Raw genomic sequence first — 20,161 nt, forward strand, 5'->3', positions numbered from 1 at the left:
TTGATATAGTCTGACCGAGTGAGGTACGAACGAGTTTTCGTATCGCTCTGTTCTTGTTTTGATTGACAGTAGTAGCCCACTTCGCGACGACCTGACATAGTTCTGATGGAGCGGGTGGCCGTTGTCTTCCAAGATTTTTTTCGACACTTTTGTTCAAAAAATTCCTTTAAATGTGGTAATATTGTGAGTGTAATTTTTGATGCCCTTTTTTTGGTGGTTTTTAGGTGGCGCAACTGGTTAGATGAAGCGTTGCCTTGCCAATAAGTTATTTCGTATGTTAGCAGACTTTGTATAGTCGCGCCGTAAAAGTATTTAGGATCTTCATATTTAGTTTAAAGCTATTGAGTTTGTATAGAAAAAAAAAGTCGCTGGGCCTCCTGTGTTTGTTACTATAAATAGTTGTAAAATGGTGTAAAAATGTATTTTTATGAAAAAAAAAACTGCTTGCATAGTTGATTTTTAAATTAAAATTTTCACTTTCAGCAAAGAAAAAAGTAGCCGTTGCATCAGAACTTTGAAAGGTCTGATTATTCTAAAATATCATGATGTCGGATTTTCAATATCTTTTCTAGTGAACCCCCCCCCCCCCCATGACATGATGTCATTATCTGCTATTTCAGAGGCTACATATATGTTAACGATAGCTCAGTTAGCTTTAGGATAGATCTATAGGATATTAAAGTAGAATTCATCATGAAAATAAGTAGACTTCTTTTGAATCTATTCTTTGATTTAAAAATAATAAATATGAAGACCCAAAAAGGTTATCCAATAAGAGTTGCCTGAAAAATGATTGGCCAATAAAAATACAACAGCCAATGAAATATTTACTCCCGTGAGAGACGTGATTTTAAAATAAAGTGAGATATACTCTCGACTCACTTCAAGTTCTCTTGTCTAGATCTAATAACTAAGGCATTCATAGATTAACTTATGCTACATATAGATATAGATCTAGATATAGATCTAAATCTAAAATCTATTTAGAATCTAGGACACGGAGGATCTAGATCTAGTCTTAAATCTATATTAGAGACCTAGATCTAATTTATATTGATGCTCAATTGAAAGAATCATTAGAATGTTTACCCGTAAAAAGATTAACGAAAACATCGGGCCTCAACAAAGCAAACCTCTGGCAACGAAAAAGGTACAGGTAGACTAAGAGTAAGACTAGAGGACAGTTAGTTGAGTTAGTTAGATCTAGGACTTACTGACTTAGAGTCTAGACTAGATCTATCTAGATTATTCTAGATGTAGATTATAGATATAGATTCTTATTCTACTTTTCTAGAAATCCACACATATACTAACGATAAAAATAATCTCAGAGAGTGAGACTGAGAGAGTAGTACTAGTCTAGAGACTAGATTCATCACTACTTTCTCTAGAATTAGATTAAGAGATCAACTATGGTATAATATGATATAGATCTAGAATCTAGACTAGATCTATAGATTCTAGATCTAATTATCTTCTTTTTTCAAATAACGTCTGTACTATTATTAAAATATAAGAGATCTAGATTCTAGAGCAGTGATGCCCAAAATACGCCCACGGGCCACGGGCCAGATCCGGCAAGCGACTTGGAAGACTTGGTTCAATCTGGGCCTCCGAAAGTCTGCACAAACTGTGACAAAATGTAGACTCTAGAAATTCACCGACTTCAAAAATTTTTTTAAAAAAGTATATATATTTGCCTGTGTTAGGGCCCTCACTTTTCTCTGATGATGACTTACCATCTGATGGATTGGACCACGACCTTTAACACTTATTGATCGACCAGGTCCAGTTATATTCATAGTTATAAACCATCATGGTCAAGATGTGATATGTCTCAAGTACTGAGTCAGTCACAAACAGTGAGCTGTTAGACTTGTGAAGCCATGCTACATTTTTTGTTACACTAGATTTTATTACTATTTTGCCACCAATCACTTATGCGCTGCAAATTTTTAAAAAGGAATCTAAAATGATAGGCTACTAGTACTAAACTGACTAAAGCAAAAAAAGGCTAAAATTAACAAATGCAGTGATAGACACGACCCTCTTCCTCTCTATTATTCTGTCTCTCCTTGGTGCCATAATTGTTGATTGACCTGGTAGGTACTAAGCATATCATCATTAACAGTGCCAGAAAAAACATAATGGCAGGGACAATTACTGATTGATCAGGTATCAAACTAGGTCACAATCACTGAGCAGAGTGAGTGGGCTAGACATGCGGGGCCTCACCAGGTAAAACTTGTCTAATGGCCAGGTTCTGGCATCATTTATAAGCAAAGAAGGGACCAAATTAAGAGTCAGTCTTGAGTTTGTGTAAAAAGAAATTGATATTTAAAAAAAAAAAGAAAATTGAAGATATTTTAAAATACAATAACTATGAAGTGTTCGTTAGCGTACTTAGTGTTCATAAAGTTACAAAGTTAGGGAACAGTGTTCGTTAATGTCAGCACTGGACCTCATAGACCTGACCCTCTTTGACATATTTTATTGTAAATATGCGTCTGGTGAAACAAAACCAAAACATCTTTTTTATTGACAAAAGGATGACGAGTTTATAAATTTTAGCATTTTTTTCTGGGTCTAATTACTACAGAGCTATAAACATTCAAACCTAAAAATTGTGTTGGCAGACCATAACTTGTTCGGAAGATGAAAAATACCCTAGATCTAGATCTAATATCTAGATTAGACTACTAGTAAATAGAGTCCTAGACTAGAGTCAAGAGTAGAGCTCTAGAGTAGACTAGATCTAGAGTCTATATATTATTACTATAATTTGATCTTCTTCCTCGTTCTTATTTTTATGTTAAAGCGTTCAGATGACTAGACCAATATATGAGATAAACTGCACAGTGGTTTCCAAATCCGGGAGCTCTCCATATAGTTTTCTTTCTATTGGGGTGTTTTGGGGCAAGGATATGATCAGCATTCTCTGACACTCCACATGGGCAGATTTCACTGGTTCCAATTTTGAGCTTTCGAAACATATGTTGTCTCATTCTGTTGTCTGATTCTAAGACGTTGATCATGTCGGGATAGCTTATAAATATAATAGCTATCTTCTTTCTTGTGATTTGGATGAGGGCTTGTACATTTCTCATTTATTTTATTTACTATTAGTTTCTTCATTTCTTCTGGATATAGTGCAATGTTTGTTTGTTCTCCCACACTTGGCGAGTGTGTCAGCCTTCTCATTTCCTTCTAGTTCTAATGTGCTGGTATCCATTGAATAAGTTTTTTTTTGCTGTTGTTGTTGAGCTTTATAAGTGCTGTCCTGAGTCTTTTTATATAGGAGGTATCAGTTTTTCCAAGCTTTGGAGGATAGTTTTTGCATTGGTTAGAAAGACAATCTGTGTACTTGGATGATTTGCTAGCGTGGTAGAGCTCTGCTAGTTCTAGTGCTTCCCTTTCTGCTTTGTGGCTGTCAGAGAGCTTTCCAGTTGTGATGGATTTTTCTCCATTAGGCCATTCAATGAGGATTCCAGCTCCTCCATTTGTGGTGGCTTTATAAGATGATTCATCAATATAAACTCTGATCCACTGATTGCTAGGGTAATTAATTTATAGAAAAGAGTTCCCTATTTCCTTGTTCTGTTGGAATGTAGTCAGATTTGTTTGGTTATATTTTCAATACAAGTCTGTTAATAGTAGGAAGAGAGCTTTGGTCCCAGGGTGGAGATTCATTGTTTTGTTTCATGGTTTCAGAGTTTTTTCAAGTTGGTGTTTCTTTTTTTAGGTTTAGAGATTCCTGAATGAACTTAGTTCTTTTGAGACTGTTTTTAGTGCCAGTTTTGTGGATTTTAGTTTTGAGTGGGTGCCTCTCCAATGTTTCCAATTTAGTGAATTGGGAAAGGATTTTTTTCTCTTCTTTCATCCAGAGAGACCAAGGCAGCAGGTTCCACCATAACTCTTTTGGCTGTTTTTATTGCTCCTGTCATTATCCTTAGACCAATGTTTTATACCTTGTCTATTTTTCTTAGATTGGTTTGGGCTACTGAGCCTCATGCTGTGGCACCATGTTCTAGAATAAGTCTTGTATATATGGCATAATTTGATCTATTCTCTAGTTATCTAGAGTAACTTACTAACTAAATATAGATTTTTTCTAGATCTAGTATAGAAGTGAAGTCTAGTCCTGGAGTCTGCAACTTGCGGATCGCGAGCTATATGCTGCTTTTTGGGTGTGAAGCTGTGGCTCTTTAGTTCCATACACAAATATGAATTATTTGATCAAAACATTTTTTAAATAGTTCTGAAATGTTTAACGAGGATTAGGCACCGATTCTATCTCTCAGCCACTTGTACTCGCTTTTCACCACACCCCTTCCCCGTGACACGTCTCGTCAGTGTTGTCAGTCCGTTGGAAGCTCTCCAATGACTCTGTCGTCTGATATTTCTATGTAGGTATTAATTCACTTTCGACGCAAGACAAATTGGCATTTTCACCTCTCGCTTTGGCTGTTTGTTGTTTAAAGTAAATGAGTTAGAAGCGATTATTTTTGTCAAAGTTAGAAGCTATCTACAAGTAACTCTAATCTAGTAGACTTTGCGGTACCACTAGAAATTGCACAAAAAGGCAAACCATTTACAGATGGTATGTCAAGACTGCTTCCTGCATGCATCTGGGGAACTGTTTCATGATTTCAAAAACAAACCCTAAATCTTGAAAAAAAAAATTTGCCACTATCCGCTAAACAGTACAAGATAGAATAGCTAAAATGTCTTCAAGCGTAACATATTTGCAGGTGAAAGATATCCAGCTTTATTCTGTCTTATTTTTTGTAACATATACAGAGGGCTAAAGTTACCCTTTTTGTCAGGTATGTCTTCCCAAGCTCCAAAAGAACTTCTAGGATTGCTACAGCTCTCAGGACAAACTAGAGGGGACGATAGAACAAATGCTATTCAAAAATACCTTGAAGACATTAAGATCAATTTAAATCAAATCATTTTAATAGCAACTGATGAAGCCAGAAATATGACAGGAAAAAATAAAGGGACAACGATTCTTTGGAGCAAAATAAACTACATAATACATCAAGTAGCGCTTTGTGCCCAAAACGATTCCAACCGAAGTAAAGGTCATAAATTTGGTAATCAAGATTGTCAACAGCATCTTGTCAAAAGCATTCTACCATCGTCAGTTTTAAACTTCTTAAAGGAAATGGAGACTCAGTATTCCGACCTCCGTCTTCACAATAAAGTGCAAGTGCTTTCTAAAGGTTAAAACGTTTTGCTTTGTGCTTGAATGAAATAAATACATTCCTAAATGAAAAAGCCATAAATCACCCAGAATTAGAGAACGACAAATAGTTGCAAAAAGTTTACTTTATTGTGGATATAACAGAAGTTAAATGAGCTGAATCTAAAACAGCAAGGAAAGGGAAACATAGCCTATGTTTTGGTAGAAGAATTGGTTTGTTTTGAAGACAAATTAATTCTTTTTAGAGCGGTAAGTTTCAATGTCTAAAGCAGTATCACATTAAAATCAGTGCAACTCTTTACACTTGTAATTAATTCAGCAGTTATAAAAAAAAACAAAGATGAATTTCTTGACAGATTTGAGCAGTTCAAAACCAACAAAACTATTCTAGCATTCCTAGTATATCCTCTCAACGCAAATAGTTTTTGGATTAAATGCAATTTTTCAATTAAAAAAGTAAAGCTTTGTGGGTTGGAAAATTTAGAGTTGAAAAGAAAGTTGGAAGTGTTGGAGGTCCAGAAATGTGTTTATGTAACACAACAAAGTGAACAGCATTTCAAAGAAATGCAGAGAGTTGATTCAGCGCATGGATTTCTATAAAGTGTGGTGAAGAAGTTGGCATTTAAAATGCTGACTACCTTTGGATTGACATATTCGTGTGAGCAAGTGTTCTCTTGCAGGAATATAATTAAAAGAAAAGTAGGAAGCCAACTAACAAATGAAAATTTAGAGTCGTGTTTCAAACTAAAAACAAGTTAAGAGCCAAATTTATTCAAACTTTCTAAAACCTTGCAAAGCCATCGCTCCCGTTAAATTCGTTTTCTCAATTGTTTGTGATTGAAGAATAAATAGAAGATACGTTTTTTTTTTCATTAACAAAATTATGTGAGTACAATTTATAGTTGGTAAGAAAAAACTTTTGTGGCTCTTTAAAAACTTTGAAATTTTGTAAATTGTACTTGCTCTTCCGACTCAGAACGTTGCCGACCCCTGGTCTTGTCTATATAGACCTGTAGGTAGTGTAGGTACTTTGATAGAAAATTTCACACTCAATGTATTGCAATGTCAGCTACTAAACTAATGAAACAAGTTTATTGATATCTAAAAGTGTTTTTTTTTAGGTTAAAAACTAATTAGATCTAGAACAGAAGTTTTAAATCTAGCAATTATAGTGGTAAAAATTTAGCCTGTATTGAAACATTTTTTTGACTGAATGTGATAGTAACAAAATTTTTTATTTTGTTAAAGTGGGTTTACATGTAAAAAAAAATGTACAAAAAGTACTTTTCACATTTAAAAGACTAACTTTTAAACCTTGAGTGAGATAACTGAATGCTTGATTATCTGTTATGATACTTGTTTTATTTTAAAATCATCTATTTAGAAAGACTTTTGTTTTCATTAATAAGGCACCATATGTTGAAAAGAAAATTTTCCTGTTTCCTGAAAACGTTTCCTTTTAAGTCATATTAATAGATATTGCTGTAACTCTGTTGGCGGAGCAATAGGGTTAATGTGTGTGCAGCCTACTGACATGTGATTCAGGCAAAAACACAGTTAACAGCTGTCAATGAACAAGGGACACTACTGCTAGTACACTCAAATATGACCTGTGTTATGGTCATGATCGAAAGCCTTTTGTGGACCAGAGAAAGTGTGTAAGAAAGTGAGTTCAGGACAGCAAGGCAGTAAGGACGGTGCTGTATAGTCCTCGAATGTAGCTGTTCTAGTCCAGCAGTAATTATTTTGCTTGTCAATGTAAAGATATTGATGTGCTGGTATAATATGAAATAGTCCCCTTTTTACCTTGTGTAGAAAATTATTAGTCACTTGAAATAGTTAACTATAAACCTATTTTCATAAGCACTTTGCTCACAAGTTTAATTTCAAGTTGTACAACTTTCTTTATATAAAATGCTGATACTCCCTTTTTCCACCCCTTTTCTGAATTGGTCCAGACAATGTTAGGATCATATCACATTGAGAAATCTTAAAGCATGAAATCGCTCTAAACAAAAACAATTGGTAAAAATATTTCTAATGGCACAGATTTATTATTGTTTGTCTAGATGTACTCAAATTTAATTACATGATTGATCCAAACTGATACAATTACACTTAAGATTTTAAATAATTTTTTAAATTTTCTTGTTTTAAAATAAAAATTCTTTTTTTTTTCTTTTACCAATTGTCTACATCTTACATTTAAGTCTTCTAAACTACAAATATTGGCTGAAATTAATATAGGACAGTGCTTAGTAATCTCTGATTCAATCTCTTGTGGACAGGTTAGGCAAGGGGTGCCCGGGAGTTTTTTATGCTGCCTTTGGCAGTTCAGCAAACACAACTCAAGTCAGAAGCCTTACTTTATAAATTACAGATGTTCCTTTCAAATTTCATACTATGCATATATATCTAGCTCCTATTTCTGGTTTGAAAAATTAACATGCCCTAGGTAATGAGGGGTTAGCCTGAAAAATTAAAATTTGGAAAAAAATATGTATATTTAATATCTAATACTAATAAATAAGTAACTTTAAAAAATAAAATACAAGTTTTAAAAAATATACTTTTAATACCTTTAGAATATAAAAATGTTTCAAAAATACTAAATTTCTTGTGTGGGGGCTTGTACACTGGGGCTACAGTCCTGTTCATTAAATAAATTCTTGAAACTGATTAAGATTAAGAAAGTAATGCACATCCAGTTTTCATTAAATTCACAATACTTTTGTTCTAAATGAGACACGAGCTCTTCCTTCTTAAAGGAAAGTTTAAACTTGCTAATGTCTCAAAACATTCTACTGCAATAGGACTTGGGCATAAAAGATGCACAGTTCTGCAGTAGGAGCTATTGGGTTAATCTAATCATGCATGTTAGAAATTTAAACTCTATAAAACTTTTTTTCCCCTGGCTGATTCAGGAACCTATTCAGTGTTCTGCAACTAATATTTGACTAAAGGAGAGGTTACAACAAACATTCATGAGCCTTAGGTGTAATTTTTCGACTTTTTCTTTTCCTTAGGTTATGGAAGGTCCAGTCAAAGGTGGACAAGCCAAGATAAAAAGAGCAATCCCAACCAAAAGAGCAGCTTTTGGAGATATTACAAACGTAATTTTTTTCTTTTTTTCTAACACATTTAAAGACATTGTACCTAGTAATTTTGTAGTGCCTTAGACATATTTTGAAGTAATAAAAGATTTTAAGCAAACATTAAAACATTTGTTTATTATAGGCAACCAAAGAGAAACCTGATGATTTGAAAAAAATACCCCTTGCTGTCAAACCTTTGGCTGCCAAACCATTAATTGGTAAAATTCATCCAACAATTGGCAACAATGCAAAAAATACAAAGATTACAAGTAAAACAAAGACAGATTTGAAGAATAAAGCCAATACAGCTACCAATCATGCTGCTGACTTGCAGGAGAATTCCATATCACGAAGCCAAGCTTTAAAAAATTTGGCAGCAGGGTAAAAAGTTTTGTATCTTGTAATTGGTAATTTCAGATTTTAACATTATTCATAGGTAATTTTTCAGGACTCGCCCTATTGCTACAAAATTAAATTCCTAAATTAAATCTGGTCACAACTAGTCTAGTTTAATTACTAATGCTAAAAAACAAAATTACTTCATAACTTTTTATAGTATAGTAATGCTGTAAAAACTATCTACTTAACTTCTTTATCCATTAGACTTCTTCATAAAATATTTATTTATTGATACACTATTGCTTTCAGAGTGCCTGAAGATAGAGTTGAAGAAGATTTCTCTTTTGTTATTGTCGTAAGTAATTTTTAAACTTGGTAAAAAAAACAAATTATAAATTACTAAAGAATTTTTAAAAAAATCTAATAACTGTTATCTGTAGGAAGATTCACTTGAAGAGAAGTTACAGGAAGAATCTGATAAGACTATACTAGATATTGATCAGGAGCTTTACACTGATGTATTTAATGTTGGACTCTATGCTCAGGATATATTTGATTACTACAGGCGACGAGAGGTACTTCTTTTCATTTTTAACTTTAATGGTAATTTTCTGAAAAATGTTGGGAATTAAAACATTCTGCTCAGACTGATTATGTCGTACAGAATCAATTTTTCAGTGTTCCTTTATAAAAAATTTTGTAATCTATGCCAGCATGAAAGTGAGTTTTTGGTGAACATTTTCGGCATGTAAATATCGCACCTCATTGGGTTACTCGTAAATTATAACTACAGGATTTAGTGTAGGCTGGGTGTTTCCTCAGGCTTTTTTAAAATATATAAATATATAGTCCCCGCATTTTAAGGGAGTTTTCGGTCTTGGCAATTTTCTCCAATACTGACATAAAAGGAAACATCTAGGTCTGAAGACTGTAACCGGAATATCCATGGGACAAGGTGGGGTTGGCCAATGGTCCATTCTCCGCCATCCATAGAGCTCTCCAAATGGAACTTTTCTGCAGTAGAAAGCTTAAAGTGGACTGTGCCCTGGGTATGCTCTGTGGAATCGTCACATCCTGGATCCAGGCCCCTTCACGATATCACATTCACCAGATTTAGAAAAAAAAACACTTCATGATGGGTTTATGTCTAGTATTAGAATGTAGTGAGACAAGGACCTCCGTGCAATCCAGACCTCTGTCAAAAAGCACCTAGAGGGGGGGAAGGTCCACTATTATTCACTTAGTGAAATGCAAGTGGAAAGGCAGTGGGGTTATTTATTTCTCTTGGTCATTTCCAAGCCCCGATACCCACACGGGGGAGTATCGCCACAGAGTGGAGGTTTGGAGTCAAGAGTTTTCCTTCTCCATGATGGGTTGCGTTATTTAGGCTGACGTGCCCCATCAACACGAAGCTAAACTGGGTTTGAGGCGCCAGTGTTCCGCCTTTCATCCCTTCTCCTGTCAGTTTGTAAGAACAGGTTCCGCCGGATTTTTGAGAAAATCACACGTGAAGGCCAGGAGCTGGATTTGACTGTCAGAGGCATTTAGAGACGCAAGCCATGGGAGCATTTCTTGGAAAGTCGGTGCTTATCCCCACTTTCACCCCCGGCATTGACAGTCCTTTGGAACATTACACCCGGACTAAACTACAAACAACCAACCATCAAAACACATTTACTAAATAACACCTTAACAAAAGAATCAAATCCACTGGAGCTCAAAGTAGGCACGCTTGAAATAATCGAAAACTATCAAAAAACAGCTATCCATATTTATACAGACGGATCGGCTTTCAAAGCTACCATCAATGCTGGTCTTGGTGCCTTCCTGGTCTTCCCTAAAAATAAACACTTTGAGATAAGCGCACCCTGTGGTGATTACTGCTCAAACTTCCAAGCCGAAATTGAGGCAATTACCATAGCACTCCAGACAGTGGAAAACAAATTATATGAAGGAGTGCAACCACCATCAGATATTGTTGTCTTTACAGACTCCCAATCTACTCTGCAAGCACTTAACAGCAGCACCTCAAACAGCCCAAGAGAGTTGACAACACTCATTGTGATAATCCACCAGATGATATCAAAATTAAATATCAATATTACACATTGGCATCATGGGAAATGAAAAGGCAGATAAGCTATCAAAGGCAGGTTCATCTATGGAACAACCAGATAGACCTGTTAACTACCTCACCCTAAGGTCAATGTTAGTCAACAATCACAAAGAGGAGTGGCTCAACCAATGGGCATCAGGAAACACAGGCAGAGCCATGTACAGAGAAATGACTACGCCTAACAAACTGGACAGTATTAACTTCCTCCCCCGCAAAGAACAATCTACAATCTTCCAACTAAGAACAGGACACACACCACTATTAAATTACCACCTGAACAAAATAAACTCCACACAACCACCCCTTTGCAGACATTGCGCCCACCCCTTTGAAATCGTAAACCATATCCTCTTTGAATGCCCCTCCCTAATCCACCTTAGGCAGACCCTACTTCCACTACAGCCCAACATAACCAACACCCTGTACGGCAGTGCTGAACAACTGAAGAAAACAGCACACTTTTTTTCCTTGGCACAGTCTGCAAAAGAGCTCACAGCTCAGCAGCAATAAAGCTGGCTAGAAGAAGAAAACTACAGGATTGTTAACCTCATACTATGAAGCATTTAAAAAGTCACATTTAGCACATTTTCTTATAATTGTTCAATTTCTATACTGTAAATATTGTGCAATTGATGCAAAAGGTCTAGATGTGAAAGAGTGTACTTTTTATTTTTCTTGTAGAATATGTTTATCATTCCACCCTACCTGGATCGCCAGTCTACAATCAGTGCTGGTATGAGGGCTATCTTAGTTGACTGGATGGTTGAGGTACAGGAGAGTTTTGAACTCAACCATGAGACATTATATCTGGCTGTGAAGTTGACCGATATATATCTGTCTAGGATTACTGTCAACAAAGAAATGCTACAGCTCATTGGGGCGTCAGCCATTTTTGTTTCATCCAAATTTGATGTGAGTACAGTATTTCTTAACTCTTTGACTGCGGTGTTTTTTTTTTCAAAAAAATGCTTTTTTTTTTTAAAAAATAAGAAAATGTTCCAAACATGGCTAAAACAAAAATTTATTTTTTAAGTACCAATAATGCTATAGTAACATATTTGGTATCAAAGTAAAGGTAAATGAATGGAGAATGTGAAAATGTAAACATCTTTCTATTTAAATATAAGATACAAATTATAATCTAAATAATATGACACTCAGAAAAAAAAAATGGATGCCAACTTTAGAACTTTTGAGACCTAAATTTACATTTTGTTCTTTGTATTACTGTTGAAACAGCATATTTAGACTATTTACAGCATTTTCAAAAAGAAATGTGATAAAACAGTCAATAAAAGATGATGAATCATTGATTATATTATTTTTACCTGGTTTTTTACTGAAAAAAAGTGAAAATTATTGCGCTTTTCATTACTACCAATAACAATAGATACCAGTACTAAATCTATCAACCAAATGCACTCAAATATTATGTACATTTGAATCAATGGGATATAGATCTAGATCTGTCTTCTTTTTATTTGCCTAGAACATCTTTCATTCTAATACTAGACCAGTGCAAGACATAGGCTAGCGAGAGATCAAAGCCTAAATCTCTAACTAGATGAAGGACAATAAAAATCCTAATTCATTTTACCTAAGATTTAGACATCTAATAGATCATTATTACTGTTCCTAGTGATAAATTATGGATTTAGAATAGTTTTATATTTTACTTTTATTTAGTAGTAAACCTTTTGGAGTGCAACTTGAACCAGTATTGTGATGGTGATGATTTTTACCAAAAAACAATACTAAAAAAATTGCTAGAAAATATACCAAGAAAAGGCCCAGCATGGTGGATGAATATTGGATTTAGATCTGCCATTTCTGTTGTTTTCATTTATCTTAGGCTTAGTTCTATAGGAATCTACAAAGGTGTAAAGATAAAAGCATAGATCTAGTCAACCTTGATCTACATTCAGGACCTAGCCCTAGTCTAAGGCTAAGGTCTAAGCATATAAGGCAATACTAGATCTAAATCTAAATGCTAATAATGTCCAAGTCTGCTTCATCCTATGCTAAATCTTCATCAAGATCTTCATTATTACAATTCATAGAAGTATAAATAAAACAATAATAAAGCTTCTTCAGTAATAAACATTGTGGGTGTGTCTTGGACAAGCATAGCCATGATGTTGTAGATTTTTACAGATAAACAATACTAAAAAAAAAAGAAAATGGGGAAAAAATGCCCACAGTGGATGATTATTTGATGTAGATCTACCATTTCCTTTCTTTTTATTTACCATAAGATCTAGAGATATATCTAGATCTAGAGTCCAAGTCTATAGATAAAAGCTTAGATCTAGTCAATCTCGATCTACAGACTACACTTAAATTACTGACAATAATAGATTTAGATCTAAATACTAATAATATAGATATAAATACGCTAAATTTAGACCTACCTGAATCTAATCTATATATCTATATCAAATTCTTCATTATTACTATTTATTTGTGATAAATTTTAGAATAATTATAAAGCTTCTTCAGTAGTAAACATTGTGGGTGTGTCTTGGACAAGCATAGCCATGATGTAGATTTTTACAGATAAACAATACTAAAAAAAAAAAGAAAATGGGGAAAAATGGATGATTATTTGGATGTAGATCTACCATTTCCTTTCTTTTTATTTACCATAAGCTTAGATCTAGATATGATCTAGAGATATATCTAGATCTAGAGTCCAAGTCTATAGATGAAAGCTTATATCTAGATCAAATTCTTCATTATTACTATTTATTTGTGATAAATTTTAGAATAATTATAAAGTTTCTTCAGAAGTCAACTTTGTGGGTGTGTCTTGGACTAGCGTAGTCATGGCGACATTTTTTTACATTGTAAAAAAAGTAATAAATAAATGTCTAAATAAAGCCAAAAGCTTCTCATTTCTATGTAAACAAAGGATGAAGAACTCTTTTATAAAGTAAAAATAGTTCCGCTGTTGTTAGTTAAAAATTTTAATTTAAAAATGCAACGAAACAAAGGTAGGGTAAGAACGTCTATGGGATAGACGTTCCGTGCATTTAGGGCAGACAGACCGTCTATGGGATAGACGCTCTGCACTCAATGAGTTAATATTAGTGTTATATCCTACTCGTGGAGGAGCGGTGGCTGAGTGGTAAAGAGCTTGCCATCCGAACTGGGGGTCTAGGGTTTGAATCCTGGTGAAGACTGGAATTTTTAATTTTAGAATCTTTGGGCGCCTCTGAGTCCACCCAGCTCTAATGGACATTAGTCAGGGAAAATAAAGGCGGTTGTTTGTTGTGCTGGCTACATGACACCCTCGATTCGTAGGCCACAGAAACAGATGACCTTTACATCATCTGTCCTATAGAATACAAGGTCTGAAAGGGGAACTTTACTCAACTTAATATCCTACTCGTGCTCTACAAGTTAACATTTCACTTTTTATATTAAAAAACTCTTGCCTTTCATGTAAAGTGTCAATTCTGTATTCTTTTATGCTCTTTTTTAAGGAACGCTGCCCTCCTCTTATTGAAGACTTTATCTACATATGTGATAATGCTTTTGATAAAGATGAGTTTATCCAAATGGAGATGGAGTTACTGAGAAAGGTCAATTTTGATCTGGGTGTCCCTATATCATACAGATTTCTACGGAGATATTCAAAGGTAAGAATATTAGTTTTTATTTATTCAAAACCAAAATTTATAAAAATTCAGAGTTAATGGCAGTAAACAGGGTTTGTAGCACTTCTAAAATCTCCTAAAAAAAAAATAAAAGAAGTCTCCTAAAATTGGCCTTAAAATTGCCAGAATTCTCCTAAAATTTTGTCCACTCTCCTAAAATTTGTACCCAATATTTTTTTAAATTTTGCTTATTTCTTGCTAAAAATGTTAAGGGGAAAAACAACAGCGTTACTAGGCATTCTGATTGCATGACATTACGAGCTGCTGTGCTAATGAGCTGACCAGTAGCGCAATTACACCGCCTTTCACCCACTTGTGAAGCGCGACCTCATGATTGAAGATGGCCTTGGCTCAAGCAAGCATTTTACCTGGCATTATTTTTTGAAGGCATCGCAGAAATGGTTGTTTCCTTACATTGTTAGGACTGAAGATGCCCTAGATCTATTTTGTAGGGACTGTAATTAGAGCAATTACCAGCCTAATGTGTAGTCTTACACCCCTCAGGATTCTCCCTCACCTCTTGTAACAGTAAGAGTGACTTCGCATGGAAAGTCCGTAAATCATCTACCTACTAATAGTATCTAGAGCTAGATCTAGTGAAGATAATTTGCACCTAACCTGAAAACTCCATTAATTTTAGTCAATTTAATGATCTTGGTACATCTAATGTCTAGATTACTTAAAATCTAGCTAAATCACTGGAATCTAGAGAAAATTTGCACACAGCAGTGAAAAGCCCCCCCAAATTTTAGTGACTTAGATCAAGAGTCTAGATCTACTGTAGATTTAACGAAAATATTTTGCACACAGCTGCGAAAAGTCCCTAAAAGTTATCTAGAGTCTAGATTTACAGTAGATTCAGTGAATCTACTGAAGAGAGAGGAGCCCCCACTTTGCGAGTATTGTGACTCTCGCCTCACCGTGGAACATTTCCTCGTTGATTGCCCCAGATACCAGGATGTCAGGGCGAAATATTTTAGAGCCACTAATCTAAAAACACTATTTAATAATGTCGACCCTGGGAAGGTACTGGGCTTTATTCGGGAAGTGGGGCTATCTACGAAGATCTGATTTCTGAATTTGTGAACATGCACTATTTACATTAGATTTTTACCAAATATTTAAATTTTTACTACCTTTACTATTTTAACTGTGAATAGACCTTGATTTTAATTATATGACTGTATAGAATCTGGCCCTTGTTGTTTAGAGAGAGAGTAGTCCTTAAGGGACTGCAGGCACGACATGGCCTAAATTGTGCCGATGTGCCTCAAATCAAAAAATCAAATCAAATCAGTGAATCTAATTCGCACACAGCCATGAAAAGTCCGCAAATTTAGTGACTTAGTTCTAGACTTGAGCTAAATCACTAGAATCTAGTGAAGATAACTCTCACAGCCGTGAAAAGTCCGCAAAATTTTAATGGCTTAGATCTAGTGTAGATGTAACCAAATATTTCGCACACAGCTGTGAAACGTCTGTAAAAAAATTTTCGGTAGTAAAAGCCCGGGAAACTACATAGTTGAAAAAGTAATTATGCTTGAAAAAAAAAAACCCGCTAATATGCCTAATACCATTCCCCCCTCTAAACATACAAATAGGCCTATATATTTCAGGTTCTGTTTATAAGGAGGATTTAAGCACTGTTAATAAAAGAATAAAACATGACATCAAATGCACACCATGGCTCTAGTATCTATAAGATACACATAGGAACTAAAAATGTACATTTCCACCACAAAGAATACACATTATGAAGGCAACTCAAGAAAACATTAAGAAACTGGAACAATCACAAAATAGAGCAGTGAGATTCATAACAAATGAATATTCACATTTGACTAGAGTAACACCCTTAGTAAAATCACTAAATTTAGAAAGCCTTCAGGACAGAAGACTCAAAAGTAAAGTAGCAATTATACATAAAACACTGAACCATAATCTTCAAATACAAAAACAAAATTTAATAAAATACTCTGAAAGACTCAAAGATAAAGGCACGTTCCTCGTCCCATTTGCTAGGACAAATTTGTACAAATACTCTTTCTTCCCTAGTGCTATTAGAGCATGGAATGGGTTGACTGAGCTAGCCAGGAAAACCAGTGACTTGGCAGAATTAAGTCATTGGTTAGTATGCATGACTAAATGCATGGTGCGTAGGACGTAATCATCTTCTTTTTTGAAGTAACATCTGTATTATATAAGATAAGAAGCTTGTTTCTTTAAAAAAAAATGTAATAGGAACAATTTGTAATGTTCTTTATTACATCTTTGAAAGAAAAAATGGTTGTTAGAGGTTAGAGGTTTGGGATGACAGTCAAGTTGTTACTTGATTAAAAGATAATACATTTTCTGTGGACATATCACAGCTGACATTGTTTCTGTTCTGGTTGGGATGTTGGCAAGATATTTATTTCCAAAAACAAGTTATAATAATTGATTAGATAAATTTGCATAGTTTTGTGTATGTTTTACAATGTATCACACAAACGGGCAGAACACACACATACATATATATAAATATATGAGTGTTTCTCCAGTACTGGTGCCAAAAAGTGTCACATTAGGCTAAAAATTAAAGTTGAATTTTTTGGTTTCATTTCAACTGTTTTTACTTCTTCAACTTACTTTAAGAATTATCAATAGAAAATTAATTGCAAGTTGTAGATTTTGACAGCAGCGTCCATTCAAGGGAACCCCCTTTTGCGTCACAGGTGCATCACCGGAACACCACTTGATAATTTAACAAAAACCAATTAATAAGTTCATTGTATTTTAGCATAATTGATGATAATATAACTGTCTTTATTGTTATTAGTCTTTAGATACTGAAATTTATGCTTTTGCATATACATTATCTAGAATTAGACCTAGTCTAGACTCATTAAAGATTTAATCTAATAATCTAGTCTAGATCTAAATCTAGTTAAGGAATTAGATCATTGGATCTAAGTGAGTAATTCTTGAATAGTCTTGATCAAGAGTAAATAGATCTAGATAATCATGATTAATTAGATTTTAGATCTAGGTCTAGAGTAAATCTAGATAATGAATTAGATGAAAAAATACTAGGTTTAGATCTATCTAGTCTAGCTCTTAAAAGTTTTAAAGTCTGAGATGCGCCTCAAACGAAAAATCAAATAGATCAAATCTTATTTACAGTAATAAGTAAATTTTAATTATTTAATATTTCTAAACACTACCGCTATTATTTATTTTAGATGTAGCTAATATTATCTGACACTGTAAAATCTTTAACAAAGTATCATTAAAATCTATTTGGACTTAACAGACGCAAACTAGGACACCATTTGTAAACAAACGAAGTGTTGTCCACTGAAATGCCTCAAACAATGTAAAGTAAAATTACAAAAAAATTAATAATGAAAGATGTTAAAAATGTTCATTTACAATTATTAATTATGAAAATATTTTATTGCATATATTTAAATCATTTAATCTTAATTGAAACTTTCCAAAAATTCAGAAAAAATAACCTTAACTCTTACTAGACACTACATGTGACGCCATAACTTATGCATGGAAAACACCAACACGGGGTCCCATGGAGCGCCTCAACGCCTAATCCAATTTACTTTTCAAAATTAAAAAATGTTAATTATTTTTTAATTCCTACACACATCTATTACATCAACATAATTGTTTTAAAAATATAAACTGTTTGTTTAGTAACAGGCTTTAAAATTAACTTTACGATTTTAAGACTAAATTGTATTCAAGACGCTTCACGTGACGTCATGATTGAATGGTTAAATTTAGTAGCCACGTACTAAAAAAGCACTCTGATTAGGATATTGCAATCAAACAAATATATATACATATATATATACATATATATATATATATATATATATATATATATATATATATATATATATATATATATATATATATACATATATACATATATACATATATATACATATATATATACATATATACACATATATACATATATATACATATATACACATATATATACATATATATACATATATATACATATATATACATATATATATACATGTATACATGTATACATATATATACATATATATACATATATACATATATATATATAATCATACATTTCATCCTTAAAAAATCTCCTAAAATATTCTTAAATGTTGTCATGGAAAAGTGCTACTAACCCTGAATTAAATAAAGCTGAAAACAGCACTTTTATTTGTACAGAATACAAAAGAGCCAATAGCTCAGCAGCAAAGAGCAAGTTAGGAGTTTAGGAAATAGAATCAGATTTGATCATAAAAATAGTTAATGCTTATACATTTCTATGAAACCAGTTTAACTTTCAATATTCATAAAGGTTAACATTTATGTATTTACAGTATTAAAAAAAATTCTAGTTTGTGTTAGACTGTTGGGGAAAAAATATATATAATAATTTATTTCAACATTCTTTAAATTACTTTACTTAGCACTCTTATAAAGGTTGGATTAAAATAATTTAAATTGCATAGTTAAAAATGATTAATTCATTTCATCTACAAAGAGCAGGCTATAAGTTTAGGAAATGTTTATTAACCATTTCACAACTGAGTTGCTGAGAGTATCACATGCTAAACTAGTTGCTGGCAATCACCAGTTTGGTGTTTCGTTAACAAACACTGCTAATTTTAAACAATTTTCACTCTTTAGAATATGGTGAAACTATTTTTTTATTTGAAGCATGTTGGAATGGATTTTTTATTTGGAATTGAAGCATGTTGGAATGGATTTTTTATTTGGAATTTTTTCCCTTTAGCCTACAAAAAATGGAACATCCATTTTGTATTATGGACTGTAGGTTTAAGAGAAGGTGCAAGACTGATATATCGAGCAGGCGAGGCATGGATTTTTTTAATGCGCAGCCCAATAAATCGGGCTGGCGGGTTTAACAGGTTAATTCAGGCTATTGTTATTGTGAAATCTAGATAATAAAACCAGCCATTATTTTTACCAAATATTTAAGTACCAAAATAAGATTCTATTACATAGCTTGATATCTTATTTGAAATAAAATTTTCTCTAGACAAAAAAAAGACATTTTGATGGATGACATTTTTCTTATGAGTCCGAAGATTGAGTACAGTATTTCATGTGGCTAAGCAGTCCCAGCTGTGACCTACATATTTTGCCACATCTAGCACAGACAAAACTGTTATTCAGCTATGGTTGATTTAGGTTCTCTTTTCACGTCTACATCTGTTATTGGCAGTGGATTTTTTTATTGTCCCAAATGTGTATCCTACAGTCTTTGTAATAACAACCAGCTTCTTCATTTAATTAAATTGTTTAATTTTCTAAACTTGGCTTTGAATTATATACAAAGAGCATGCATTTCCCTTTAATTCTATACCAAATACATTTTCTGATAAAAAACAACAAAGCGATTGAAACCCAATCATAACAGGGTAGCAAAATGAAGAATTCCTTCAAAACATGGACAAATAATCACGGAGAGAGAGTTAAACCACTGTAATGCTGACCACCTTTCATATCACAAAAAAAAAATTTGCTTTGGCAAACATTCCACATCTGATATGCACCCTGCCCAGCATAGCTGTCAAAACTATAAGCAGTTCCTTTATATTCTACATACTGACATTCACTAGGACATTGCTATTTGTGGTCCTGTCTTGCCATCCTATTTTCCATGTAAGAGTTCAAGAAGTCTTAGCTTCTTTCTGTATAGTACTATGTCTCAGATTCATATAGAAGG

General features: G+C 33.6%; 1 protein-coding gene across 1 annotated transcript in view; it reads left to right on the forward strand.

The window, feature by feature from the left end:
- The first annotated feature begins 846 nt into the window (after window positions 1–846).
- LOC106057744 (G2/mitotic-specific cyclin-B3-like) overlaps window positions 847–20,161 on the forward strand; it is a 34,612-nt gene continuing 15,297 nt past the window's right edge. The window contains exons 1-7 of the mRNA XM_013215065.2: window positions 847–1,150; window positions 8,236–8,322; window positions 8,447–8,685; window positions 8,953–8,998; window positions 9,084–9,218; window positions 11,441–11,671; window positions 14,245–14,400. Of these exons, the coding sequence (XP_013070519.2) occupies window positions 1,082–1,150; window positions 8,236–8,322; window positions 8,447–8,685; window positions 8,953–8,998; window positions 9,084–9,218; window positions 11,441–11,671; window positions 14,245–14,400 (963 nt within the window). The 5' untranslated portion in view covers window positions 847–1,081. The remainder of the gene's footprint in view (window positions 1,151–8,235; window positions 8,323–8,446; window positions 8,686–8,952; window positions 8,999–9,083; window positions 9,219–11,440; window positions 11,672–14,244; window positions 14,401–20,161) is intronic.

The sequence above is a fragment of the Biomphalaria glabrata genome, chromosome 15, assembly GCF_947242115.1.
Source record: "Biomphalaria glabrata chromosome 15, xgBioGlab47.1, whole genome shotgun sequence".
Classification (NCBI taxonomy): domain Eukaryota; kingdom Metazoa; phylum Mollusca; class Gastropoda; family Planorbidae; genus Biomphalaria; species Biomphalaria glabrata.